Consider the following 27769-nt stretch of genomic DNA (forward strand, 5'->3'; position numbering starts at 1 on the left):
GTAATATTTCTACCTAAGTAAACATCACAAAGCGTTTCCCACACACACCTCTGAACTTTGTTATTCAAACCTGCCTTGAAGAAGTTCAGAGTTGCAGAATTTCTGCTGGCACTGGTCTGGCTGAGAGTGCTCGGTGCTGTTTCTCAGCAGTTGAAAGACATTTCAGGCTGAGCAGTGTTTTTCTCAGGGCTTTGTTGTGCTGCTTGTACTCTGGGAACAAAGCAGCTCCTCAGTTCCTTACCTGTCCCTTATCTGTCCCAGAATTTTCCCCAGATAAATCACAGGGAAATTAAAGAGAGATCCTATTGTATTCCTTTGTCTCTAGACCTGTTTCCCAAAATGATAGAAAAAAAAAATAAAAATCATAAAATATCCTAATTTGGAAGGGACCCACAAGGATGACGGAGTCCAGCTCCTGGCTCTGCACAGAACAACCCCAAAAATCACTCAAAACCAGGAAAAAACATTATTATTTTCACACAGAACCTTTCTTTAGCAGCTCTTTGCATGTCAATTATTCCACATTGTCATCTTTTCCATTTGCTGCTTTACGTCCTCTTCAATGGACACAAACTGTTTCATCTACTTTCCACAAAGTCAATATTTTGCCACAAATTCTAAATTGCACTAATGGAGAAACAACTTTTGTTTTTATCATAAAAAAACAAGATAATAGATGGAAAAAAGGAGTCTACTGACAGACCTGAAATGGCCCACACTGATAATAACTCAAATTTCCTGGTAGCATGAAGCCCCAAGATGGAGCAGGTAACAGATTCCTCCAAAGGTTTCATTCAGGATGAACAAGAGAACTTGAATTCTGTATTACCTTCTAATGAATGAAGCCTATAGTTCACAGAATTATGGAATTAATCTCAGAATGGGTTGGGAAAGACCTCAAAGCCCATCAAGCCATGGCAGGGACACCTCCCACTGTCCCAGGCTGCTCCCAGCCCTGTCCAGCCTGGCCTTGGGCACTGCCAGGGATGCAGGGGCAGCCACAGCTGCTCTGGGCACCCTCTGAGTAGAGAATTTCTCCCTAACATCTGGCCTAAATATTTCCTCTTCTAGTTTAAAAACCATTCCCCCTTTTTCCTGTCACTACTTGGCCCTGTAAAAACTATTTCAGATATCCATCCTTATATCCCAGGAATGTGGCCCTTCAGTGTCTGATATTGCAGACAATTTTGTTGGTAATTTTTTATTTGGCCATTCCACTTTTCCTTCCTATTGCTTTACTCCACTTCCACATGACCAATAAAAGGCAATAAAAGGCTGAACCAGCCTTTATAATTAGACTGTCAAAGCCATCAGCCTGCTCCAAGTTCTGTATGGACACAGCAGCCTGAGTGCAGGGAGAATTGGCAGGAAATCCTATTTCAGAGGGAATTGTTCCTTCCACAAGAGGAGTGACAGACATATAGAAAAAAAAAAAAAAAAAAAGACATGGAAAAAATGTGAAATATGAAAATCATGTTTGGCAGATCCAGAGCGAGGTCTAGGACGTGGCATTTCCAGCATTTTTGTTGTCTGCATTCTTCAGCAAAGACGCTCTCTGCAGTGCAGGAGCAAGAAGTACATTTTGATGGCAATAAAATAACTGTGTTTGTGAAAAAAAAGCCCTGTTGAAAATGTCAGTGAAGAGGTACAAAACCCCCAGAACAGGAACAGCACTTGGCTGCCATAAACAGCACCAGGCTAGACCCAGATTCCAAACAGACTACACATTTCCCTCCCTGCCTACCCAAAATATAACATGAGTTGGCCTTAACTGAACTGACTTGGTTTTCACACCAACATGAGTGATTTAGGAGGGAAAAAAAAAAAAGAAAACTCTGAGGAAGCACATCCTGAGGGATCTCAATCCATGGTGCTTCCACCTACACATCCCTGCACTCAGACACAGAATCCTCAGTACTGCCACTGGCTTTTCCAAGGGTGCAGCTGCCCACAAATGATTTCAGTTCCTCCCCACTGGTTTCATCCCCAACCTTTGCTCCAGTGTCTGTAAGAGGATCCTCTACTTTGTTGTCCTGAACACTGTTATCACCAAGTGAAAAAAAAAAAAAAATATTCCAGGCTGGAATTGTAGCTACAGGGATGATTCAGAGGCTTGGATGTGTGCCTTGGAGATAATTCCATGCTATAACTGAAAAGTTAGTTTTGGAGTCAACTGGGATATTTGCACTGATTAAATAAAGGAATAATTAAATAAAGGAGGGATAATGTGGAGCAACCAGAGGGAGCTGGCAGGGGAAGGGCAGGGAATGGTGTGGAAGAGATGGGGGACACCAGGACCCCACTGCAGCCCCAGCTCTGCCACTTCCCACACACACAAGACCCTTCAGAGAATCCCAGAGTCCTCAGGGCTGGACAAGATCTTTGAGATCAAATCCAACCCTCAGCAGCAGCACTGGGCTCATCCCCAGCCCTGTCCCCAAGTGCCACATCCCAAGTGCTCATCCCTGACCCTGTCCCCAAGTGCCACATCCCAAGTGCTCATCCCTGACCCTGTCCCCAAGTGCCACATCCCAAGTGCTCATCCCCAGCCCTGTCCCCAAGTGCCACATCCCAAGTGCTCATCCCTGACCCTGTCCCCAAGTGCCACATCCCAAGTGCTCATCCCCGACCCTGTCCCCAAGTGCCACATCCCAAGTGCTCATCTCTGACCCTGTCCCCAAGTGCCACATCCCAAGTGCTCATCCCCTCATCCCCGACCCTGTCCCGAAGTGCCACATCCCAAGTGCTCATCCCCAGCCCTGTCCCCAAGTGCCACATCCCAAGTGCTCATCCCAGCCCTGTCCCCAAGTGCCACATCCCAAGTGCTCATCCCCAGCCCTGTCCCCAAGTGCCACATCCCAAGTGCTCATCCCCAGCCCTGTCCCCAAGTGCCACATCCTCACTGCCTTTGGTAACCCCCAGGGATGGAACTCCAGCACCTCCAGTGCTTCACAGCCTTTTCCATGAAGAAATTTTCCCCAATTTCCCATTTAAACCTCCCTTGGAGCAACCTGAGGTCATTTCCTCTCATCCTGTCCCTTGCTCCTTGAAAAAGAGACCAATCCCCACCTGGCTGTCCCCTCCTTCCAGGGATTTCATTTTCCAGCCTTCCCACAGGTACTCTCCCAAATTTCTTGCCCATTTCCTAATATTTTCCAGCGAGACTCCGAGCTCAGCAAGCTGGAAAAGCCAGTCAGCTTGGGACTTGTCTCTGTCAATTGACACCCACTCTGTAAAATCAAAACAATCAATATTTACATATCCTTGAAGGGTTTTTCCCAGTCCCAGGGCAGCAGCAACAACTTCCCATCCAGAGATGCAAAAAAAATGTTAAAATTAAAAAAAAAACAACCAAAACAGAACCAGGAGATTCTTCACCAAGTTTCATTAACCAAACCAGAGGTACAAATAACCTGGGTTAAAAACTCCGCACAAAACCAAAGTTCCCTCTGAAAATGATACCGAAATTGCTGCATTTCATGCTGGTTAGAAGATAAAGAGAAAAAAATTAAAGAGAATACACTTAAATCCAGAGAGCCAGGAGACTTGAGCACAGCATTAGCTGCTGAAGATTCCCAGATAAGCTGCAGAAACACAGAGGGAAAGATTTCATGACATTCATACCCTGGGTACTGGGTATTGTAGGAAATTTAGGACTTTTGAACAATTAATATGATCAAGTAGAAGCTGTTTATTGTTTCTATTATAGTTTTATAGATTTTGTAAACTACTAAATACACATTTTTCAATGGGTGTTTTTGTTTTGTTCACTTGGGTTTTGTTTGTATTTTGTGAGTACATGATTGGTTATAGTTTAGGTGTTTTACAGTTTTCTGCTAACCAGTTTTTGTGGTCTTGGTATTCAGTTTCTCAGCCCTTCTTTCTTAATTTAGCATAATTTTTGTTCTAATAGCTTTGACCAATTCTTGAAGCTTTGACAACAAACTTAGAAGCAGCTTGGCTGGTGCACACTATGCACCCTTGCAAATACATTGCAACAACTGGGAGCTGCTGGGAGGCTCTTCAGGCTAAGGAAAGCCAAAATACAATTCAAACAGGCTTTTAATAATCTTGACAAAACAATTACACACGCTAAGGATACATTAGGGCTGGCAGGAGAACAGAGAGGCGGCGATTGCACCGGCAGGTTGGCTAAATAAATGTCACTTAATCTCCACCACTGGCGTGTGCTCAGAGTCTAAAGGCTACTCACAAACAGACAGAAAAGGTTTAAAAAACCTCTCAGGCTGTCAAAACAACTGCAGAAGCACAGGGGCAGGTGTGACAAGGCACGGGATCACACAGATCCCAGCCTGTGCAAATCAGAGGCCACCAAAAAACTAAAGTCCAAATCCCAGCGTTCAAACAAAGATAAGCCTGGCTTGTTAAGTGGTTTGGGAAGTGCATTCCAGTCACTGCCCAAATATTCAGGAGCATGGTTTCCCTACTGTACCTTCTGCAAGGGACACACAAAACCAGAGCATCTGTGTACAGTGCTTTTTGAAACCATTTTCTGATGGAAATCTCAATTTCTGGGTCAAACAGACTGAGCTGAGGCAGGTACTGGACAGGTGCCCTCCAACAAACTCTTGCATCAGAGGCTCAGGAGTTCAGATTTCTGCCCCAATGGTAAAATATTATCATTAAAATATTACATTTCTCCAGGTTTCATGGAAATAGGCAGTTTTTTAAAGGAGGGAAAACCATCCATTCCACTCTGCTCCAAAACAGCCCCAGAAAATTCACAGGAATTTTGGGGCATTATGTTCTAGGCACTAAAAAAGTGCCAATTAGACCTTTACCCTTATGAACAGCAGAAAACACAGCACATGAAATGCATAAGAAACCAGGTTTCAGTGCTGATGTAACTGCATACCTGAAAGTTTATAAATAAAATGCTTTACAATCTTATTTTTCATTTTAAAAAAGGAACACACGTACACACTTGCATCTTCTTGCTCATACCCTGTTATTCTGGCCACAAAAAATAACCACTTTCTTTAAAAGGAAGCTGGACGATTTTGGGGTGAGGAGTAGCAGAGGGGAAACCACATTAATTGCATTAGTTTGTGCATACTGGTAGGAATTCCTCCTCAAATTTGGCACTTAGCACTCAGAGCTGCCCTTTAAAGCTTGGCAAGAATTTCTCTGCAGCCCACAAGTTTCCTAATTTCGTCTCAGGACACACTGGTTCGTTTGGATGCACGACCTCCAGAAAGGCAGACAACCCTAAATGTGTCACTCTCACCTCAATTCACTTTGCTCCCTGTCAAGTCAGATTTAACATAAATCAAAGCCAATATATAATTAAAGCTAAGCTTAAGGTCAGTTCCAAGTTTGGAAAAAAACAAATCTGTATGAAATTAAAAGCAACTCTAAAACATTTGAGGGAGGACTTGGGTGGCAAGAGCAGTGAGCTTTTTGAACACAGCTTCTGCCCTGAACCAAAGCCCTGGGCTCAAAGCTCTGTTATTTCACCCTCTGCCCCATCCAGCTCCTCTCTTCTCCTTCAGGTCTGACTCCAGCTTCTTCTCTGTGCAAATGCTGCTCACTCATCCCCAGACCTTACACCTTTTTATGGCAGGAAGGTTTTGGTGAAGATGGAATTGCACCTTTCCAGAATGGGGTTTATTCCACTGAGACTTTTCCCCACTGTTGTGCTTCCACCTGCTGCAGCCTCTCAGTCAGTCTGGACTTTCATTCCCTCCCCAAACCCCAATAAAGACACTCAGAGTACCAAGTGTTATCCAAGACACTCACAGTCCATTAAAATGGTGAGTTCTGGGCAGCTCCTGACTCTGCAGGAGAAACAAACACAGAATTCTGGAAGGTGTTTGGAAGGTGAAAGAACTGCTCAAACCCATCCCAAAGGTTTTCTCTTCCTCTTCTAAGGTCAATTTTCAGCCCTGCTTTTAGGAATCTATGCTTAGGGGTAGCAATCAGCACCTGTCAGGCCTCCAAGAACCCCAGAGTGGTTTGGGTTGGAAGGGACCCCAAAGCCCATCCAGTGCCACCCCTGCCATGGCAGGGACACCTCCCACTGTCCCAGGCTGCTCCCAGCCCTGTCCAGCCTGGCCCTTGGGCACTGCCAGGGATGCAGGGGCAGCCCCAGCTGCTCTGGGCACCCTGTGCCAGGGCCTCACAGGTCCTGACAGGTCAAAATTTGACAGCAAAGCCCCAGATGAGTCCCCTCACCGTGCACTGACCTCTCTGGCAGCGATCGTGTGTCCAGCAGCGCTCGATGAAAATCCCGTTTATCACCGTGGGGGGACAGTTGCTCTTCCCTTTCACAGTGCCTGGGCACACATCTCCACACTCCTCTTTGTCATCCTTGTTGGCCACGATGTAATTGTCTTCTACAGAATCCAGAATCCTGGACCAGTCAATGGTGGACAGGTAGCAGAGCTCGTTGTTCTTCTCAATGCGCACGGCGCCCCGGGTGATGTTCATCAGGTTGTAGAGGCCAATTTCCTTCAGGTGAACCATCTCAAAGATCACCAGGGCGTAGTTGAAGAACAGGTGAGTCCCTCTGATCACAGTGAGGTTGGGGAAGAGGCCCTTCAGGCTCTCCAGGCCATAGACACGGAACAGCAGCAGGTAATCTGTGATCATGGTCAGCTTGGGGAAGCTGAGCTCGCGGAAATCTTCGGGTTTGGTTTTGAACATCAGCAGGATCTGCAAGTGGCCCTCGATCACGGTGCAGTTCTCCAGCATGTTCAGCCTGGTCAGGTTGTTTCGGATGTCCATGCTCCTGCAAACTGGGAGGCAAAGGAGAATTCATTTATTTAATTGTTGGAGTTTTCCAAACTCTCAGTTTTGTCCAACAGCTCCGAGCTCCGCCGGGGACTTGTGGCCCTCTCAGCAAAGCAGGCTTCAAGTGTTAAGAAATACACTGTGGGGAACATTCCCTGGTATAAGGTTACAAAACAAGAGGATTTCATCATTTTTTCTGCCATCTTGAGTTGCCTGTTGCCTCTATCTCGACTGCAGTGGTAACAGCAGTGCTGGGACATCACAAAGGGAAGAGATGGCTGGGCTGTTTTCTTCAGGTAGCTGCCAGCAACACACCTACCTCATCTCAGATTGTGCAATTAATGCCAAGGGATTAGAGGGAGGCATTTAGAATGGTTGCAGGGAGGGGAAGATAGGAAAGAATAATGGCCAGAGATGGTAGTGCTTGGGAAGAGAGCAGAAAAACCTGGAAATGCACAGGAGCACAGCCCACGCTCCTGCCCAGACTCTGCTGACAGCAGTAATTTACTACATTAGTAATTTTTGCCCTGAGCATTCTTTTCAGATGAGGTGTTGGGTTTTTTTTTTTTGTGATTATTTTCTCAAGGGTGCAAATCTCCCTCTCTTGACTACCTGGGCAGTTTATTTCATAGAACCAGGAACCAAAGAACTGGCAAAGTGAACAAATGCATGAAGCACAAATTAGAAGGTAAACTGAATAATAGGAATCCAGGAACCAGCAAAAGGAAAAAGTTTGAATAGGAAAATATTTTTTCAACTCTAAGCACAGGTAAGAAATCAAGAAGGAAATTTGCAGCCCCACGCCTCTGCAGCACAACAAAACAACCCTTTTGTGACAACCCCTTTGAAACCAACTTCATAGAAACATCAACCACACCATAATGTTCAAATCCAGGTGGATTCTTCCTGAATTTTTCCTTTTTGAAGACTGCATCCACTCAAAGGATTCTGTTTTTTGTCTACAGCTGGCTCAGTGTCTTCCCTCCCCACTTCAGAACAAAAAACACAGGCTCTTTCCTCTTTGTGTCACTATATGTAAAGTTCACCAGCTATAAAACCACCACATCACAGCTCCAAGGGATCACCCAGCCTTACAAAACTGATGTGGACACAAACATTTCACAGGAAGGATTGTCTGACTCCTCCTGGTTTAACACCAGGGGTTAAAACCAAATTCTATGCAAATATCTTAATAATTATTCAAAAATTTGCTCCACTGACTGCAAGAAAAAAAAAAAATTGGCAATACTGATATGGGATTTGCAGCAATGCTATTGCCCAATGGGATTTTTTGGCACTATATCCAAGTCATTTCATAAATTGCTTTCTGGAAGAAAAAAGCCAATGCACACGGTGCCTCAAGGATTAAGGATGTACTTGGAAAAAGTGGGAAAAGGAACCTGGTGACCAGCCAGCCACAATCCTCTGCCCCAAACTGTGCTGCTGCACATCCCAAGCTGGGATAAAAGACCTGGGAGAGCAACAGATTCAGCTGAAATGCTCTGGATATTTATTTGCAACAAATAACATTGGTATTTCCAAAGAAGCAAGTACATGGCAGGTCAGGTCAGTGAAAGGAGAAGTAACAGAGGGACACGTAAGAAACTGAAAGACTGAATTCAACTGAAGTCACCAGAGCAGCTAAAATTACCAGATAAATTCAAAATGCAACATCTTGGTTCTTATTTATTCTTTTTTCATTATTTTGGGGTGCACAGCAGCGTTGGGGTGGTATCCACCACCAGCTGCTGCCCCACAGGACAATGCACTGCCTGCTGGAATGGACAGCTGACCTAAAGGAAAAGGAAAGGTCAAAAAATACAGACCAGGAATCACTTGTGAGAGCCAGAGCTCCAGGCTATTGCTGCGGCTGAAGGGATGCATGAATGCCCTGAGCACAACTGCCTGTGCCTTTCATCATTTTGGGCAGAATGAGGTGAGTCACAGGGGCTGGACACAAACCTGCACCCACAGTGCCACCTGAGCAGGGCTGGGAGCATCTGCAGTGAGAGATGGCCAGGAAAAGCCATGCCTCACTGCCTGGCTTTTGAAACCAACTTCATAGAAACATCAACCACACCATAATGTTCAAATCCAGGTGGATTCTCCCTGAATTTTTCCTTTTTTGAAGACTGCATCCACTCAAAGGATTCTCTCTTTTGCCTACAGCTGGGCCAGTGTCTTCCCTCCCCACTTAAGAACAAAAGGGCTGTGGCTGCTTTTTCAGGCTGTGGAAATCTTCCTTTTTGTGCAGGAACAGAGCTGGGTGTGCAGGAGCCACCCCTGGTGCCCAGGGTGGGTGCCCAGCACTGAGGAAATCCAAGGCCCTGCCTGGCAGAGGAACAGATCCACAGGCAGCAAGGATTCTGAGAGGATGATCTGAATCCCAGCATGGGTTGGGTGTTGTTGAGAGGGACCTCAAAGCTCATCCCATCCCATCCCTGCCATGGCAGGGACACCTTCACCATCCCAGGCTGCTCCCAGCCCTGTCCAGCCTGGCCTTGGGCACTGCCAGGGATGCAGGGGCAGCCACCCTGTGCCAGGGCCTGCCCACCCTGCCAGGGAACAATTCCTGTCCAAGATCCCATCTAAATTTCATTTTTGCAGTGGAAGCCATTCCCTGTGTCCTGGCACTCCTGGTCACTGCAGCCTGGAGTTCCCAGCTCTCACCCCTCTCCTCAAACACCCCAAACCAAATGAAATCACTCTGCTCCTGAACCTTCCAAGCTTCTGGAGATCACCCCTAACATGAGCCATGCTGCTCCTGGTCCAAACAGCCCAAAAGCTGCTCAAAGATCTTCCTCAAAGATCTTCCAACCTCCACAGAAACTCAACCATCTGAGCACCCCCACAGGGTCCAAACCTCCCTCTCTTCCAGCTCTCCCCATCCTGACACAGATTCCCCACTGGAGGCTGCAGAAAAGGTGACCAAAGGCTAACAACTCCAAATATTCTCAAAAGATGTGTTAAGGAACAAAGGTTGGCTAAAGGTGAATCTAAAAAGAAATGAGTGAAGCTTTTGAAGAAGTAAAAATACAGATCTAGCAGAGCTGGAAGTACAACAGCCATGGTTCATCAGCTGTTTTTCCCCACATTTAAAGAAAAATCACACTTAATTATTTTTCAGGTTCTACTTCAATTTAGTTTTTAGGTGATAAATGGCATCTAAGCTCCCTCTTTTTAACACCTCAAAGATCAAAGAGAATAATGAGGAATTAGGAACATCTGAAACAAAATGGGCTTTTTAGTTGGAGGTTTCTCCATCTTTTCATGCCTTTGAATTTTCAGCAGTTTATATCTCCTGTTCATGCAGTAGCAGCTTAAGTCACCCCATAATTTATTGTTACCAAGACAACAAGAAGCAGTTTTAAGCAAAGTAATAAGTGTTTTTCCACAGCTTCTCTTGATAGTATTTCTTCTGCAAGGACAGGGGAATTAATCAACCATTCAGTAGGAAGGCAAGGCAGGTTTGATCCCAGAAGAAGGAGAGCAAAGTTGAGCCATCAATTATAACACAGACAACCTGGCTTCAAAAAACACATAAATCAGCTTTCAGGGAAATAAAAAAAAAAAAAAAAAATCACAAATTGATTCTCCAGTAGTAGGCCCAAAGCTGCTCCTGTGCAAATGACTGGCAAAACCCCCACAACACATAAATTCCTAAATTTCAGCAGAAACAGCAGCACAGCTCTGAGCTGCCAGAGGAAGCACAGCTCCATCCCTGCTACCAAGCTACTCACTCAAAAAAAAAAAATAAAATAAAATTACTAAATCATCCTACACATGTTCCACCAGCCCCCCCAGAAAACCAAGCTGAAGCCACGCTCCTTAAAAAACAAACAAACAAACAAATCCCAGGATGCCAAAGCCTCTTGGACAAACTGGTTTGGTAACAACCTTCAAGTCCTGAATGAAGAAACCAGATCTGATGCCAGAGGTTAAGTTTTCAAGATAGAGTCTAACCAGGGGAATAGCTGGAACTTAAACCTTGTTTATAGTAAATCATGTGGATACCAAACCTTAATGATTCACTGCTTCAGAGCTCTGGCCTTTAACAATCAAGATCAGGGTAATCTGGCACTGAAGGATCACAAACCATTTGAGGTAACTATTGGTTAATTCTGCTTTTTTTTTTTTTTTGTAGTCTTTGTTGCCTACTGAATAAACAAACTATTGCAAAAAAAAAATTACACTTGCTTGGGTCAAAAGCATTGCAATTCTACATAAAGCTGATTTTTAGAAGTGGCTTTAGGGAACTGGGAAAAGAACTTTCTTGGGATTTTGTGTGATTTTGGGGATTTCTTGTTCTTTTTTGGGTGTTTGGGATTAACTGATGAGACAGGAAAACATCCTGGTACCAGGTTAGAGGGAAGGACTGTGTGACAGCTCCTGGCCTACTGCAGCAATTGTTTAATACTCATAAAAACCATCTAATTGTGAAATATGGATTTTTAAGCTTCAGTTCTGCACCTCAGATACCTGGAGCTGTACAAACTGGATACAGACTCCAAAATGAGCCCCTATAAAACCCCCAGGCTTCAGGGAACATCTCAGGTGCCCGATACACTGCCTGTCTCAAAACCAAATTAAATCACTCTGCTCCTGAACCTTCCAAGCTTCTGGAGATCACCCCTAACATGAGCCATGCTGCTCCTGGTCCAAACAGCCCAAAAGCTGCTCAAAGATCTTCCAACCTTCGCAAAAAACTCAACCATCCAAACATCCCCACAGGATCCAAACCTCCCTCTCTTCCAGCTCTCCCCATCCTGACACTCCCTGGAGGCTGCAGAAAAGGTGACCAAAGGCTAACAACTCCAAATATTCTCAAAAGATGTGTTAAGGAACAAAGGCTGGCTAAAGGTGAATCTAAAAAGAAATGAGTGAAGCTTCTCATTGCCCAAACCGAGGGCAAACCCCTCAAAGTCTGCCCTTAAAAGCCTGGTTTGGGCTGTCTTTATGCTCCCCTCCTTTGGTTCAAACCCCAAACTGCAAACAGGACTTGTCCTGCCCCATTTCCATGCAGAGATAACCAGTGACAGCACCCCGGGAGCACTCGGGGTAACAGCGGGGTCTGCGCTGGGGCTGACACACCTGAGGATCCTCCCTGCTCCAAAGGCAGCAGGAACAGGTTCTACACCTTGCCCATATCAACATCACTGATATTCCACAAGGCACTCACCCCAAAATTGACCTCCAGAAAGCTCTGGGCCTTTACACTGTTCAGGGACAGCCACTGTGCTGCCTGTCCCCAAAAAAGGGACAGGACACGCTGGGTTTGGTACAGCCCTGCCCTTCTGCACTCACTTCTCCTACTTCATTCTCCTACTTTCCTCTCCTTTATTTCTACTTTTATTCTCATAAAAAATTCATTCTAGACCGAGTCTCTAACACAGGCTTGAGGTGGGGCAAGGGAACAGTTTCTTAATGAGTTTACGAGCACAAAAATATCTGTACAGCCAGGTATGATACTGGCTAAGAAGTAACCTATTTTAGAAGTGTGCTACTACAGCAATTCACAGGGAAATTTGTCCCACAGGATGACTTAGGCAGAGATCTCTCAACTGCATTCCCAGCTCAGATCAGCAGCAGGTACTGGAGCACATGGGCAGCTCCCAAATTTAGGGGAAGAGTTCAGGAGGGGAGGAAGAGCATTCCAAACACCCATGACTGCATTGATCAGTTTTCCATTAACCAGAAAGGGAGCCCAAAGGAAGCTGCTCCATTAGCAGATGCCTAAAACTAGATGAGGTAAATCCCACCCCAAATACCAGAGCTAATGAACTGACAGGCATGAGTCATGTGCGAGATTTATTTCAAGAAGTTGCATTATGTTTACACAGTCATTAAAAAAAAATACACAAAACTGTCTTTCTTCCCAAAATAAGATATATGGATCTTCATTTCATGCACACAAGTCAGGCCTTCTTTCCTTAACCCTTTCTTCTTCTCCTCTCAGGAATTCCTGAACTCAGCAACTACCCTTAACCACACGGAGGAGAGGAAGAGTGCTCTCACATGAATATTGTGCTCTCACATGAATATTGTGCTCTCACATGAAGTATTCCTAAAATATTTAGGAAAAGGGGATGGATTGAGGAGGAGAAGCTCATAATCTGCATGTAAATGTGAACTTCACCATCCACCTCATTCTTCTCCTGAACCACCTCCATCTACCTGCTGCTTGCCCCAACTCTGCCTCAAGGCACCAAAGGGGAGAGGAATTCACGGGGCACAAGGAAAAACCATGGATGGGGGGAATTCTGTCCCTGGAGAGGCTGCCTGAGGGAACACAGGGCACAATCTCCAAGAAAGCTGCCTCCATCAGAGCCGTTGCTCAGGGAACAACTTGTTTGCTCATGCAGCTCTCGTATGTGCGTTTCCCCCCCTGGTTTTTTGTTTCTGGTTTCCATCCCCACCGCGGTGCTCCGTGACCTCACCATTCCCAGAAAACTGAGCCAAGCCCCCAGAAAATAGAATCAAACACCACAGCAGCTGAAAACTCTTCAAATCAGGTTCAATCATCAGAACCCTGATGGTCCAAACTGTCTGTAGAACACTTCATCAAGTATTTGCATGGTAAGAATGACACGGAAACGTTCCAGCCCACGCTTTGCTTTGCTGTCTTGTGCCCCTGCTCCTCCATCCATGAACTCAAGAGAACATTTTCCTACCACGCTGTAACACAGCAAAGATTAGGGAGTTTAGAACACAAACATGCTTGAACCCCAAAAAGCAAATATGATTTAAATAAATAACCAAATCACAGGCTGTGCTGTGGCAGTAATAATAGTGTTTTCAAATTAGGAACTGCTGGACTCCAGTTGCACACGTATTTATTTATTATTAGTGCTATATGTCAACTGCCTTTTCCATCTCTGTTGGAGGAGGGCAGGTTTGCCCACAGCAGCTGGGGCTGACCCTCCCAAGGTAACACAGTGTCACCGGCCTCTTGTGAGGTTTCAAAGGCGTCAGGGAATAAACTGGGTTATTTTTGAAATTTATGACTTGTCCTATCGCTGGAAGAAGAGGTTGTCTTACAGGAACATGCTGCTTTATTCCCTGAATCCCATACATATCCCAATAATGTCCATCACCGTGTTGTCTGTACTTGAACTGATTCTCTTGCCTCTTCTCGTGGGAAAGCCAACAGGCAGAATGCCTATGGGAGACATGACCCACAGATCCAGTTAGCTGTCTTTAAATAAGTATTTTCCTTTTGTCAAAAAAATTTGTAAGGATCGCCTAAAATTAAAGAACCTCTCATTAAAAGGATTTCCTGAGCAAGTTTATTTAACGTAGCCCATCAAAACAGCTCGTAAGGCTTAACCTCGAGCCAGCCGTGGGTTTAACAAGCTTGTGACCTCCAACACAACATCTTTATTCCCCTGTCTTGTATTTTACAAGCCCCTGTGTACACACAGAGCCTACCCCCGGAGCTCTCCCATCTTAATACCTGTGGATTTGGCACACTACCTAAAAGTGGTCAAAGACAAAACCTCCGCGTCTGGCCACACTAAACCCTCCTGAAACCGGAGCCGGTTCTGAGGCAGCCGAGGAGCGGCGGGGGCACAGGGCTGGGGAGGGCACCGGGGAAGGGATCAGAGAAGGGACCCGAGAAGGGACCGGGGAAGAGACTGGGGAAGGGACAGAGGAGGGCGGCCAGGAGGGACACGAGAAAGGAACCAGGGAAAGGACACGGGACAGGACCTGGGAAAGGGGCACGGGAAAGAATCGGGGAAGGGACACGGGACAGGACCGGGGAAAGGGGCACGGGAAAGAATCGGGGAAGGGGTCGGGGATTCGTTCAGGGGAGGGGACCCAGGGAAGGGGCCGGAGAGGGGTCCGAGAAAGGGCCCGGAGAGGGGACCGAGGAAGAGACCCTGTCAGGGCCTGGGAGGGAACTGGGTAGGGGACGCGGGGAGGAATCGGGGAAGGGACGGGGCAAGTGCCCATGGAAGGAGCCGGGGAGCGGCACCGGAGCGGGGCCCGTGCCCTTCCCCGCGCCTGCCCCGGGCGCGGCCCCCGCTGACCCCGGCCCAGCGCCCGCCCGCGCGGGGCCCCGCGGGCCGGGACGCGCCGGGGCAGCCGCTGCCCTCCCCGCGGCCGTGCCCGCTCCAATCTCGGCCGCCGCCGGGCCCTCCCCGGGCCGGGGGTGAAGGTGACCCGGGAGCGCTCCGGGCCGCGGCCGCGCTGCCCGCGGGCCCCGCGCAGGTACAAAGGGCACGGCGGGGCCGGGCCCTCCCCGCCGCCGCCGCCGCCGCCGCCGCCGCCCCCAACCCTCCCGGCCGGGCCCCGACTCACTCTCGCCGCGGCCGCGGCCGCACCAGGCTCCCAGCACCACGGCCACGGCCAGCGCCGCCGCCGCCGCCGCCGCTCTCGGTCCCATCCCGCGCCGCTGCCGCGGCCGCCGCCGCCCGGCGCGAATCAGAGCCCGCGGGGCGGGCGCGGGGGCCGGGCCCGGCCGAGCATCGCCGGTGGAGCCCCCGCGGAGCCCCTTTATAGCGCCGGGCCCCTCCCTGCCCGCGGTGTCGGCCCCGGCCCGGCGGCCCCTTCCAGCGCAGGCCGGGCTGGCGGCGGCGCCCCGGCCAGTAAACAAGGGGCTGCCCCCGTCAGCTGCGAGCCGAGCGGGGCGGCCGCAAGAGGCGGCGCGGAGCGCGGGCACGGGACGGGACGGGCCGGGGGAGGAGCAGCAGCGGCAGCGGCCGCGGCGGCTTCCAGCCACCCTTCATCAGCCACCCTTCATCAGCCACCCATCAGCCATCCGTCCGTCCGACCAGCCATCTGTCCGTTTATCCTTCTATCCGCCCACCCACCCATCCAGGCCGGCTGGGAGCCCTGCTGGCGCTGCCCGAGGAGCCGCTGTGGCCTCGGTAGCGTTCAATGAGTGAAACGCAGGAGTTGAGGAGCCTGACCTCGCCGTGGGTTCAAATGGAATGAGAGTAGGGTTAGGTTAGACATTAGGGAAAAGATTTGTACTGGCAGGGTGGGCAGGCCCTGGCACAGGGTGCCCAGAGCAGCTGGGGCTGCCCCTGCATCCCTGGCAGTGCCCAAGGCCAGGCTGGACAGGGCTGGGAGCAGCCTGGGACAGTGGGAGGTGTCCCTGCCATGGCAGAGGGTAGAACGAGATGGGCCCCAAGGTCCCTTCCAACCCAAACCATTCTGGGATTCTCTGTCCCCAGTGCTGAGAGCCCAGGCTGAGAGCAGGGCTGCTGCCCTGGCTGTGCCCGTGTCCCCTCTCCTCCTCTTGGAAAGGATGAATTGCCGCAGAGCTGGACAGAGCTTGGGATGAGGATACCGTCTACCACTGCCACTGCCTTCAGTATCACAGAACCCAAAGAGCCATTGCAGATTTCTGGTTCTTTTTCCAGTGGGATTCACCATTTGGTGTCTTTTTTAATCATCTGCTGCACTCGCACTAAGCCATGACAGTACGTTTCCTGGCAACTTCCAGTAATTTTATCTGGCTCTTGCTTTCAGCCATTTCTGCGAGACAAATGAGTTTTAAACTGCTGGAAAAAAAAGCCTTTTTTAATTCAAAAATGCTTGGCAAATAGATATTTTTTAACATTTTTATCCCACCATCTTTAGCTTACAACAGCTCTCTCACTTCTGCCTGACATGAAGAGCCCCTGGGCAGGCCAGTGGTGACCAGCAGGTCACTGTGCCTCAGTCCCTTTGTCTGGACACTGAATTGCACTATGAGTTTACCCTGTTTAAAATACTTTGCATTGCTTTTCCAGGTGAAGAATCCCTGCAGTTGTGCCAGGGACACGACAGAGTGTGAATGAGGGGAGGGCTGGTCAGTGGAATCATGGCTCTGCTGCTGTGATTCAGCCCCTGACGTTGTTTGAGGTTTCCCTGTTGGACAGGGTAAGGCTGGCGGCCTGATTCGACCACAGTAAGCAGGATTAGCTGGGATGGTACCTGTGCCACAATAACTACATCTTGGCATTTGCAGAATGTTTAAATGCTGAGATGAAAGGCTCTGCTTAAGTGGGGATGCTTTCTCTGCCATCAGCACAGCAGATGTGTGTCTGCACAGCACAGGAGCTGTTGATTCAGCCCATTGATGCATCAGAGCCACACTCATGGGACGGCATTTCCCCCATTTCTGTCCTTTTTGCCCAAATCCATGCTGCTGCCTTCAGCTGGCAAGTGCAGAGAGACTCGGAACTCCACTCATTCTGGACTGCTTCAGGAAGTAAGGGCAGTTCAGGAATGGAAATAAACAACAAAAGTATGCATTCTGTGTTTGCAAATTAACCTGCTTTATGAGTGTAGACTTTGCATAAAACAGACAGAGCCAAACATCACCTGGACAGCTCGGGCTGTGTGGAATTTATACTGGGACTGTAACAGCAACCTGCTCTTGCTTACTCACTTATGTTCTCATTGCCTTTCATGTAATAATGATATCAGCTTACACATTGGCACATGAGGATTAAAGGCTACAGATTTATTATCTTTCCTTAAAATACTATTTTTAGTTTCTAATTACTGATTAAGAACATCAGGGTGCAACCTTTCCAGCATCTTTCCCATACATTCACTGCTACATATTCATCATGCTACAGTGCACTTGGTTTGCAATCAGATAAACCAACAGGAGCAATGTGGGCGCTTAGAAACTAAGCCAACACCTGCTTACTCTTTTTTTTTTTTTCTAATAGCTGCAATGCAGGCTCTTCCTTTATTCCTGATTCAAGAAGCTACTAAAATCACCAGTTTGATATATTAAATATTGGCAACAGTCAAATTTCTTCCTCTTCACTACAGATGTTTTATGGTTTGGTTAAAATAACTTGGAAATAAGCAGGGATAAGTGCTATGAACTGTGACAATCACAGATCATGGGGGTTCAGATCTGAATCCTCCTGAGAAAATAAGTAGACTTGCAATAGAGTGCATCCATCTGTTTGACCCTACAAAGATTTATTTGTTTTGGTTTGATCTATTCCTTACTTAAATCATGGAATGGTTTGGGTTGGAAGGGGCTGTAAAGCCCATCCCATCCCACCCCTGCCATGGCAGGGACACCTCCCACTGTCCCAGGCTGCTCCCAGCCCTGTCCAGCCTGGCCTTGGGCACTGCCAGGGATGCAGGGGCAGCCCCAGCTGCTCTGGGCACCCTGTGCCAGGGCCTGCCCACCCTGCCAGGGAACAATTCCTGATTGCCAAGATCCCATCCAGCCCTGCCCTCTGGCAGTGGGAGCCATTGCCTGGCTCCTGTCCCTGCAGGCCTTGTCCAAAGTCTACTGCTCTGTCCTACAGATGCCTCCACATCAAACCAACCTAAGAGTGACAAGTTCCCACCAGATCCCTCCTGCAGATCAATGCTGCTCAGAGCTGAAGCCCTTGGAAGCCCATCCCTGGAGCAGGAGCCACGTTTGCACAAACAGGTGGGGACAATGACTTTGTAAAGCAGCTGGAATGTTGCAGCAGTGACATCCTTGTACTGTCACAAGTGTCTGTGGAGAGAGAACCCAGCTCAGCTCCCAACCACCAACACGTGGAGCTGCTCAGAGCTTCACACCTTAAGAACCAACATATCTTTTTTACTATATACTGGAACACATGGGTGGGTTTTAGGCTGTGTGTCTTTAGCCATACAAATTAAAGTTCCTCATTAATTAACCAGCTTTGGTTAATTACACAGAACACAAACTTTTGCCCAAAAGGAGCTTTGGAGCAGTTGACTCACCAAGAAGGTTCATTGGTACCAATTCTGTTCTAAGAACTAAACTGCTTGAAAACCAGTTCAGGAGCCAAAGCCACACAGCAGCCTGGGGGCTGAGCTGAGGTCACAACTCCCACTTTCTGCCCCACCAGTTCACTGTGGCCTTCTCTTAACAACAAGTTGCAAGTGCCTGGGTGAAGAGTTAAACCATGGCTGGGGTTGCTCTGTTTTTATTGATTTGCCAGGCCCTCTTTCCTGCTCACACATTTCTCACCAGGCAATTTGCACGTTCTGCAGCCTCCTGCCCTTTGAAGATGCAGCAGAGCTGCTGTTGAAGCCAACAACAGCCAAGTCTCTGCATCACTGGCAGGATGTTGCTGTGAAGGTTTACGGGATTGACTTCTCAGTGACTAAACCCAACGCTGAGAGCACAGGAGAGCTGACCTTGGAAAATTATCTCATCCTGTTTAGAGTCACACAAAACGCTCAGCCAAATCTTTTAATATAAAATATTTCACGTCATGGATTGACAGAGTTCCTTTCTTACCCTTCCTTCCGTCCACACCAAATCCGATAAGTGACTTCTGTCAGTGAGAAGGCTCAGAGGATGGAGATCCGGTCACTTTATGTGCTAAGGACAGAAGTCTCAGCTTTTTACTGTTGAAACAGGAAACACTGTCAGATCCTTCTGGAGAATTCTATTGTTACATGAGCAAATACAAATTTTGGCCAGGGTGAAAATGGCAGAGGGCATCTCTCTGCTACATGCAGGTCAAAGACCCTGGAGATGAAGGATGCAAATTCCAGCTCTTCATGGCCAGCTGCAGCACTGGCTCATTTTAGCTTTTTTTTTGTCCAGTTTCTAGTTTTGTACAGTTTGATTTTTGGGTGTCACAGAGGCAGATGCAATATGCAACTTATTTTTAATTCCTTGTAAGAATATTTTTGTTCTAATTCAGCACCAAAATTTTCAACTTGAAAAAACCAAAGTACTGTCAGCATTCCCAACCTGGGTCTGGCGAGCAGGGCTCAGATGTGGAACAGCCAGAGAGATGTGGCCCTCCTGAGCCTCCTCATCCTCTATCCTTCCCTACAGCTTCTCAGGCTCACCTCAGGCAGCCCCAGGTGTGTTTTGCACAACCTGCTGCCAGGCTCCCTGCTCTCCATCAGCCATCACAGCCCAGCCACCAGCTACACCAGTTCTGATCCACAGCTCACGCCAGCCCCTCCTTCCTTGGTTATTTCTCGACACTAAAGCCTGTTTTTGTCGATCCAGAGTCTAATTTGGAGGGAGCACTGGTGGTCTGGGCAGCACCTCGGGTTCCCAAGCCCTGGCTCTGTGCTCTGCACTGCTCAGGGGTTGCGTTTCGGACGAGTCAGGACTCCCAGTTCCCGTTTGATAACCGGTTTGTTCTGTCGCTGGGAGACACGCCCTCCCTCTGTAAATGTTACAAATCAGGCGTATCTGATCCATTATTCACTAACTGCTGCTGCTTCCCAGTTCCAGCCCCTATTAGAGGGAGAGCTGATGCCAGAAATGTCACGGTGGCATCATGTGACAGGTGGTATTGATTTAGTGCCGTTGGGTTTAATGTCACTCCCGTTCAGTGGGACACACGGCGAGTGCACACGGATTCCCAGCAGTGGGGCAGGTCAGGACAGGAGCTCCCAGCCAGCCCCATGCCAGGCCCTGGGACTTGGGAATTACATTGGGGATTCTGCTGCAGACTGGGACATTTGAGTATCTGCTCCAAGCTGCTCTAGCACTGCCTTTACAGGTTTTGTGATTCACAGAATGGTTTGGGTTGGAAGGATCTTAAAGCCCATCCCATCCCACCCCTGCCATGGGCAGGGACTCCTTCCACTGCCCCAGGCTGCTCCAAGCCCCATCCAGCCTGGCCTGGAACACTTCCAGCAATGGGGCAGCCACAGCTCCCTGTGCCAGGGCCTCACCACCCTCACAGGGAAGAATTTCTTTTGTAAAAGAAACTAAATTGTAACTATAAATCACAAGACTCAATCCTGAGGTTTCATGGCAGGTTTACAGCAGACAATGAGAAGGGAGGTGACACTGGGTGTCACAGAGGGAACAGTTGGGAGCAGAACCCTGCTCTGCCCATTCCCTCCTTTTCACTCTTCATGGGATATTCCCTTCTGGCAGAGTAGCTGCTCACAGCCTCTCAAGTCTGATGCACAAAGTGCAAAGAAAACCCAAGGGAGCACATGGCCAAAGCCTGGCACTGCCCAGCCACAGGAGCCATCGCATCCAGCATTCTGCTCCTGCCATTCCTGCACCAGCAGCCTGTGAAGGATCCTCCAGCACATCCCATCTGTGCTGAGGACACTGCTGAACACTGAGCATTGTAACACACAGAGTCTCTGCCACCAAGGGTGTTTGCCAGAAAAGCTTACACTGACCCGGAGCCACTGCTGCTGCCAGACTCTGAACCTCTGCATCCACTGGCCTGACATGACCCAAGCCTCAGAAGGGTTTTGGTTTAATTCTCCTTGCTCTCTCAAAGCAGGTAGGCTGCCAAGAAACCAAGCAAGGCCCAGCCCTGTGCCTGATAAACATCTGCCCATGTGGATTTCCCAAGCTTTTGGGAAAGTTAAGCAACTCTCACAGAAGGCCATTTCTATACATATTCTGTATGTATTATTCTGTGGAGAGCTGCACAGAGCCCTGTGCCACGAAATGGAGCTGAGGGCTGAGCAGCAGAGCATCCACCACCCCCCACAGGTCAGTCAAAAATAAAAACTGTCATTCATCTGGGAAATGTCACAAAGCCCTGAGTCATTGTTTATTCTAAATAGCACCGGCTCCCATCTTCAAAGTGGTGTTGAATGACTGCAATTGCTAAATGAACTTCAGAAAAGCAAAGACAACAACCCAGCCTTTGTGTGCAGGGCAGTGGATCCGTTGGGTTGGGAGGAGAAGGGAACGTTTTTCCACCTGGGAGAGAAGCCCCAGGAAGCAGAGGCTCAGTGCTCAACGGCTGCTGGAGATAACAAAAAGTGTTACAGGGTTCGCTCCTGGCCGTTCATTCAACATAACAAACACCCATGAACTGTCAATGGGCAAAAGTTAAGTGGTTTCTGAACTCACTCCATGCAGGTTTCTTTGTAAATCAGTATCTGTGACTTGGAGGGGTGGATGTTTTCTTGGAGACAAGCTATCACTAGCAGCTCCCTTTCATGTCTTTCCAATCAAAAATTTCCTAATTTATAAGTGCCAAAAAGTTACAGGCGACCCATTTTGCTGATAGCAAAAGTCAGTTTTAAACTTCTTTGCAGTGATGCACCAAATCTTTTGTAAACTAGGAAAAAATAATTTATTTCAAGTAATAAAGAAGACAGTGTTATGGACAATGAAGCATTAATGTTGCATCCCAAAATCTCACAGACAAAAACCATTCCAGCATCACATTCAGCCTCCAAGAGAAGAGCTCAGCACTGAAATGCCTGCAGGGAAAGTAGTGAACAATCAGAATTGAAAAATAATTTGGTGACACAGCATTGACTAATGAAGCACAGTGAAATGTCAGACTTTACATACAGATGAAGGAAAACAACTGGGAAATGTAGAAATGTCCATAAACTGATTGCTACAACTATAAATTTCTCTAAATTCAAGGTAAGTAAAACAGGAGTATATTGCAGATATCTGAGTAACTGGAATTAAAAGTTGTACCTCATAATATAATTATTCATTTGATAATCCATAAGTGAGTGGCACACTACATTGCAAACACTGTGTTAAATGAACAGAAATATTTTGTGTAAAAAATGTTAACTGCCTTCATTACCAGAGATGGGAAATGGGAAATGTCACATTTCTGTACAGAGGAGAGCAGGGCTCTGACACAGAGCCTGGTGCTTTGGGGTGTGTTCAAAGCAAAGCTGGATGTTCCTAAGAATTCCCCAGCTGTGACAAACAGCTCTTCCCCCCTCACCCCCTGTCCTGGGGCTGTTGGGATCAGCAGCCAGGCCTGGAACACCCCATGGTTTGGTTCCAGACCAAAGCACAGCCAGGGTCACCTGCTGCCCCTCACCTCCTGCATGGGACACAGCTGAACACTGCCCACCAGGATGCACAAGGCTTTGCTTTCAGCTTATCACAAGCACCTCCACAGACTCTCAGGCTGTCACACAAACCCTGCTTTACTACAGTTTTTCTAGCAGCAGCGTTTTAAAAATATGAGTTTCTTTTTTCTCTGTTTTATTTTAGTGAACTCTTAAGACAACAGGAATAATTTGCTCAAAAAGAAAGGCTGAATATTTTTAAATTATTATTTCTGTCTTGAAGACACCACCTTCCTTTGCCCTCATCTTCCAGCACAAGCATGTTTGCACAGGTGAGGTCTGTGCCACCTGCAGCACTGTGTGTACAGCTGGAAGGTGGCAGGGTCACAGTGTTTCCTCCAGGCAATGGCATCAACACCACAATGAGAAGTGAGAACATTTGCACACACAAAAGGGAGGCAAACACTGCACAGAAAGCAGCTCCAGTCCTGTAGTAATCTAAACTGGTGAAAATGGTGAAGTACAAAGTCCCATCTGGGCAAAAGGTGAGCCTGAGAAGAGTTTTACCTTTTGATACTCTGAATCTTAGCCAAGCAAGGACCTGAACAGCAGAATTCTCTTTCTACACCTGCAGCTGTGTATGTACAGAACTGAAATTAAATATCCTGTTGGCAGCAAGCTCCTAGGTCAATACAGAAAAGCTGTGAAGACAGGAAAGAATGTAAGACTTCAACTGTTATTTAACTTTGTATTGACTAAACGCCTTTTAGGAGTCATAACATTTGTCACAAACACATTAAAAATGACTGTATTTATCCACTAAAGAACTTGTTAGCAACTTAGTGCAAATTCTCATCCTTACCTCAGCTCTCCCTGCAGGAGGCAGCAAGAGTCACCAAGTAAACAAGTATGCAAGTGTGGAAAGGCTTCCTCAGGAAAGCCTTCCCCCACTGCCTGCACAGGGAGGAGATGCCAGGGAGGCCTTGCACAGCCTCTCTAAGGGCACTGACTGTGACAGTTCTCACACCAGCTGAGCTTTCCCACTGCACTGCAGGCAGCTTTAAGTAAAATGAAATTTTCATTTCAGTTTGGGGAAAATCCTGATGAAGAGAATCATGCTGATGAATATAAAACAGACTACAATTAGCATTATCCACAGCAGCCAGTTGACAGATTTCTTGGCGTGCTGTTCCAGGCGGTCGGATTCGTCCTTGAGCTTCTCGAAGTTCTGGTCTGCCATCCTGAGGGAGTGTGACAGTGTCTGTGGAGCAAAGAGAGCAAACAGGGTCAGCCTCTCAGCTGCCAGGTCTGGCAGCTTCCTCCAACAGAGAAAAGCTTCAGCTGCAGGCAGGTGTTACCCCCACTCTGATCCCACCTGGAATCAAGCTACAGGATTTCACGCATCAGCACTTGAACCTTGTGGGTTGCAAAACTTGAGGGGCCACAGCTCAACATGCACTACCTGGTTGTCCTGTTTGATCACGTTCTGGGCAGCCAGAGTGTTGTTTTTGAGGCTGCGAGCCAAGCTGAGCATTTCCTCAGCCAGCTTCTCCTGCATGTCCTGGTGGTGCTGCAGCACAGCATCCAGCTCCACTGCCGACTGCTTCTCGTCTGATGTGAGGCCTCTGCAAGAGCACGAGGGGAAAAAAGGGATTCACATTTCCTTGTGGGTTGATCTCACAAGTCTGCCCCAGGTTTTACATCTCTACGAGACAACAAAGCCCACTGAGTCAACTGAAGGCATTATATTTTGGTCTCTATAAGCAGGCACTTCACCTAATTTAAAGCATATCAGGGATTTAAAGGTCATTGGGAAAACAGTTCCCAAAACACTGAGCACTGGAATGAGAAATTTTGACTTACTTTCGCCTCCTTATGTTCAACTCCTCAGAATCTGGAAAAATAAAAAAAGTGCTTAGCATGTTCTAAATTCCCATGCAATCACAGGCTGAAAAAACAAGTCTCCTGTAAGGGATTTTTAGATATCCAAATCCTACTTAGCCTCTACCCCGAGGAATATGGGTGTCAAATGCTTACCTGCTTTCTGCAGGGAAAAGAGGACACCCAACATCAAAAGAGGGGAAAAACCCCAGCTGAATCACATCCCTGAGGGCAGGGTTTCAGCCCGTGTGTCTCAGTGTTCTTTCAGGACACGTTAGATTGGCCCAGCTCCAGCTGCTCTAACAGTAGCCATGGAAACCTCAAATTAAATCCTCCCAGTTCCCTACGTGAATAACATGGCTGTGTATTCCAGAGGAACTGAACAACACCTACTCAAAGCACCCAGGATCACATGGTTTGCTCAGAGCAGAAGGGAACAGGCACAAAATAAATTACCCCTGCTAATTCTGTAATTAGAATGTCCGTTTCTGCATGAATGCTACAAAAAGAGCTTCCTGCAAGTCCCTGCCACCATTGATAACAACGCTTCTGCTTTCATCTCTCAGGGGTTTTGGTTTAGTTTGTTTTTAAAATCTGTTGTCTTGAAAAGAAGTGAGGCACTAAATTAAAAGTACACTTTGGGGAATCTTGAATACCTGACCTCCCTCTTCCCCTCTTTGTAAGACTCAGGTTGACTACAGTTAGAGGAACCAACAGACTGAACTTACCATCAGTAGCCAGGGGGTCCTGGGAGGAGAGAGAGAACCAAAACAGCAGATTACAAAGGGGCAGTGATACAGGACAGGCCTGGCAGAGCGCCTGTGCCCAGGATTTAGAGATAAAGAGGCGCCTCCCCAGGCAGCCTGGGACACTTGGGAGGCAGCTGACCACAAGCAGGACGATGTGTGCAGCAGCGCTGAACGCACCGTGCCCAGCAGCTCGCTCCTCATCTGGCCCGTGCAGCGCGCCTTGGTCTGCAGGTGCACGGTTCTGGTGGCCGGGGTTCTCTCCTTGGCTGTCGTCGGGGTGCGCCCCGGGGCCAGGAACTGGTTTGCCAGAGCTTTTTCTGTCGATGAAGACTGGGAGTGGGAAAAAGCAGGGAGCAGTCATGGATATGACACCGTGCAGCGTGAGGCAGCTGGGGTGGGACCCACACATAGGATAGGGGTGCAATCCCACAGCTGCTTCCCTGTTGTGGTGTTTTTATACTTTGGAGTAAACTATATGGGAAAAATGCAGGGATACAAAACCAAAACTATTACAAAGTATTACAGATTGTAGCCCCCTCCCTCTACCTGTGTAATCCCTTTCCTTTGCTGAGATCATCCCCAAATCCCCACCCTGGCTCTGTGTCAGTCACTCAGCATCCCATCCCCTCCATCTAGAACTTTCCTCCAGGACATTGAGTGATCAGCCAGAAGCCAGGGGTCAGCCCCCCAAGTGTTTCTCCATAGGCTGACCTAAATGTCCATTCCCCAGTATCCAAACCTTAATTTTTCTTATTGCTTAGTAAATGTCATCTACTTTATGTTCCCACCTCCCTTTAACTGTAACCTTGGCACCTCTCCCGGGGCTCTCAGCAGGAGCCCCCTGAGGTGTGGGAGCTCCCAATTTGGATGAACCCCTGCTAAGAGTCGGCCCTTTTATCCTCTACCGATGGCTCTGGTGCCTCTCCTGCTGCAAAGGTGACCAGCCTGGCTGCCCTCAGTACCCTCAGGGCACAAGAGAGTGTCTGTCCCCTGCTGTTGGCCGAGCAGGGGGTGGCCAGGTTCCTGAGGGGCTCCCAGAGAGACAGAGACACTTCCCAACAGGGAATTCAGCCCGAACAGCAGCACTGGCTGCACCTCACTGACTAAACCCAGCTCGCTGGCATTTCACAGCTCTCCAGGTGCAGCTGGGAGCAGCCCAGAGAGGTGTCAGGCCTGAGGGACAGCACCTGCCCTTGCATCTCACAGCAAAGGAGTGAGAAAGATGAACGCAACACACACTTTGCTTTTGAAGTTTCATACAATACCTCCTTTTAACAAAATATGAATCCAATCTATTTACTCAGGCTTTCACAAGGAGTGCCTAATAAGATTTTATCAACTGTTATTTTGAGAGGTAAGGTAAAAGCAAGCACAGGAACCAGGCAATAGGTGAATATAAACACAGAATACTGGAATCTTTTCAAGCTGAACTAGTAGATCTTACCAATTTTTCAGCTTCTAGGAGTCCCTTTAGGAAGTCCACTTTGCGAGAGTATTCATTCAGCAGCTCAGGAGCTGGCTTGCTGTTGAATTGAAAGATAACAATATCAAAACCAAAAGTTATCAGCATTTTCTAGCATTCTACTTTCCAAGTGCAATAATAAAAAAACCCCACATGGTTTTTCAAAGAAGCAGAAATAGCCTCAGGTCAGAAATACACTTGCAACCCTCTGTATATCACCTTTTCCAAGGCAGGGAGGGCTCAAGGAATATGTATTTCCACAGGGAAAACACACTGCTGTGGTGTGGGGCTATGGCTGACTTACAGGTAAGAGATTATTGAATGACAGGGTCATTGATGTTGGAGAAGACCTCCAAGATCACCAGATATGATCTTCGACTGAATCCCCCCATTTCCACTAAACCATATTGCAAAGTGCCACATCTGCTCTCTCTTTGAACACTTCCAGAGATGGTGACTCCATCACTTCTCTGGGCAGCTCTTTCCTGTCTTTTACCACTTTCACTGAAGGAATTTTTCCTGGTATCCAACGTAAACCTCCCCTGGCACACCCTGAAGCACAAACCCACAACAGGCACCCAGGGGCTCAGAGCGCTCACCTGGACTGCTTCTTCAGCTCCCGGAGCATGTCCTCCAGAGCAGCCACATACTGAGGGCAAAACCAAGATTTTAAACGACAGCATTAAGGAGAATTCCCCTGTCTTGCAAAGGCTGTGGGTTTAACGCCACAGCGCTCCCGTCTCGGTTACTGAGGGGCCGAGGAGCGGGAGGGGCGCGGCGGCCTCACCTTCTCCAGCCGCCATTCCTCAGGGTCCCGCCGCTCCGCCGCCAGCGCCTCGCACCGGCTCAGGAGCCGCATCAAGTTCAGCTCCAGCCGCGTCGCCGCCATGCTGGCACCGGAACTCGCCTCAGCGCCGGGGGCCATCTTGGGGCGGGGCGCGGGGAGGGGCGGGAAGCGCCGGGCGGGCCGTGACCGCCCCGGTTTATTTAAAAAACCCAAAAACCTCCCCCATATCACCCCAAACCCAAGGCGTGCACACGGGCACAGTGGCAGCTCTGGGGCCGAGCTGAGCTCTTCCCTCACTCCAAGATGGTGCAGCGCCGTGAGGGGCCGGGGCATGGCCGTGGCCTCAAGGAGCTGCTGTGGGATGGCAGCTCACCCTCGGCTGTGTCCCTGCATGGAGGTGAGGCGGCTCGCACAGCACCCCCAGCAATGGGAGCTCCC

At 48.3% G+C, this 27769-nt stretch overlaps 2 protein-coding genes across 3 annotated transcripts in view; both read right to left on the reverse strand.

Annotated features, from left to right (window-relative positions):
• The window catches only part of INSR (insulin receptor), a 63186-nt gene extending 47824 nt beyond the window's left edge, over positions 1-15362 (reverse strand). The window contains exons 1-2 of the mRNA XM_036399236.2: positions 15055-15362; positions 6207-6758 (exon numbers count right to left, since the gene is read on the reverse strand). Of these exons, the coding sequence (XP_036255129.1) occupies positions 6207-6758; positions 15055-15139 (637 nt within the window). The 5' untranslated portion in view covers positions 15140-15362. The remainder of the gene's footprint in view (positions 1-6206; positions 6759-15054) is intronic.
• Positions 15363-21737: 6375 nt separating this feature from the next.
• On the reverse strand, positions 21738-27469 carry USE1 (unconventional SNARE in the ER 1). 2 transcript variants are annotated; one of them, XR_004981722.1, is made up of 9 exons: positions 27332-27469; positions 27144-27193; positions 26527-26605; positions 25260-25412; positions 25062-25080; positions 24316-24346; positions 23915-24077; positions 23020-23713; positions 21738-21891 (listed from the first exon to the last, which is right to left on the reverse strand). XR_004981722.1 is itself a non-coding variant. In XM_036399551.1 (8 exons), the coding sequence occupies exons 1-8, from the start codon at positions 27467-27469 to the stop codon at positions 23531-23533; spliced, it is 816 nt and encodes a 271-aa protein (XP_036255444.1). In that variant the 3' UTR covers positions 21738-23530. The 2 variants fall into 2 exon arrangements, 1 of the variants encoding a protein (XP_036255444.1); XM_036399551.1 differs by having other exon boundaries at positions 21738-23713.
• Between the last annotated feature and the right edge of the window lie 300 nt (positions 27470-27769).

Source organism: Molothrus ater, chromosome 26 (genome assembly GCF_012460135.2).
Source record: "Molothrus ater isolate BHLD 08-10-18 breed brown headed cowbird chromosome 26, BPBGC_Mater_1.1, whole genome shotgun sequence".
NCBI classification, from domain to species: domain Eukaryota; kingdom Metazoa; phylum Chordata; class Aves; order Passeriformes; family Icteridae; genus Molothrus; species Molothrus ater.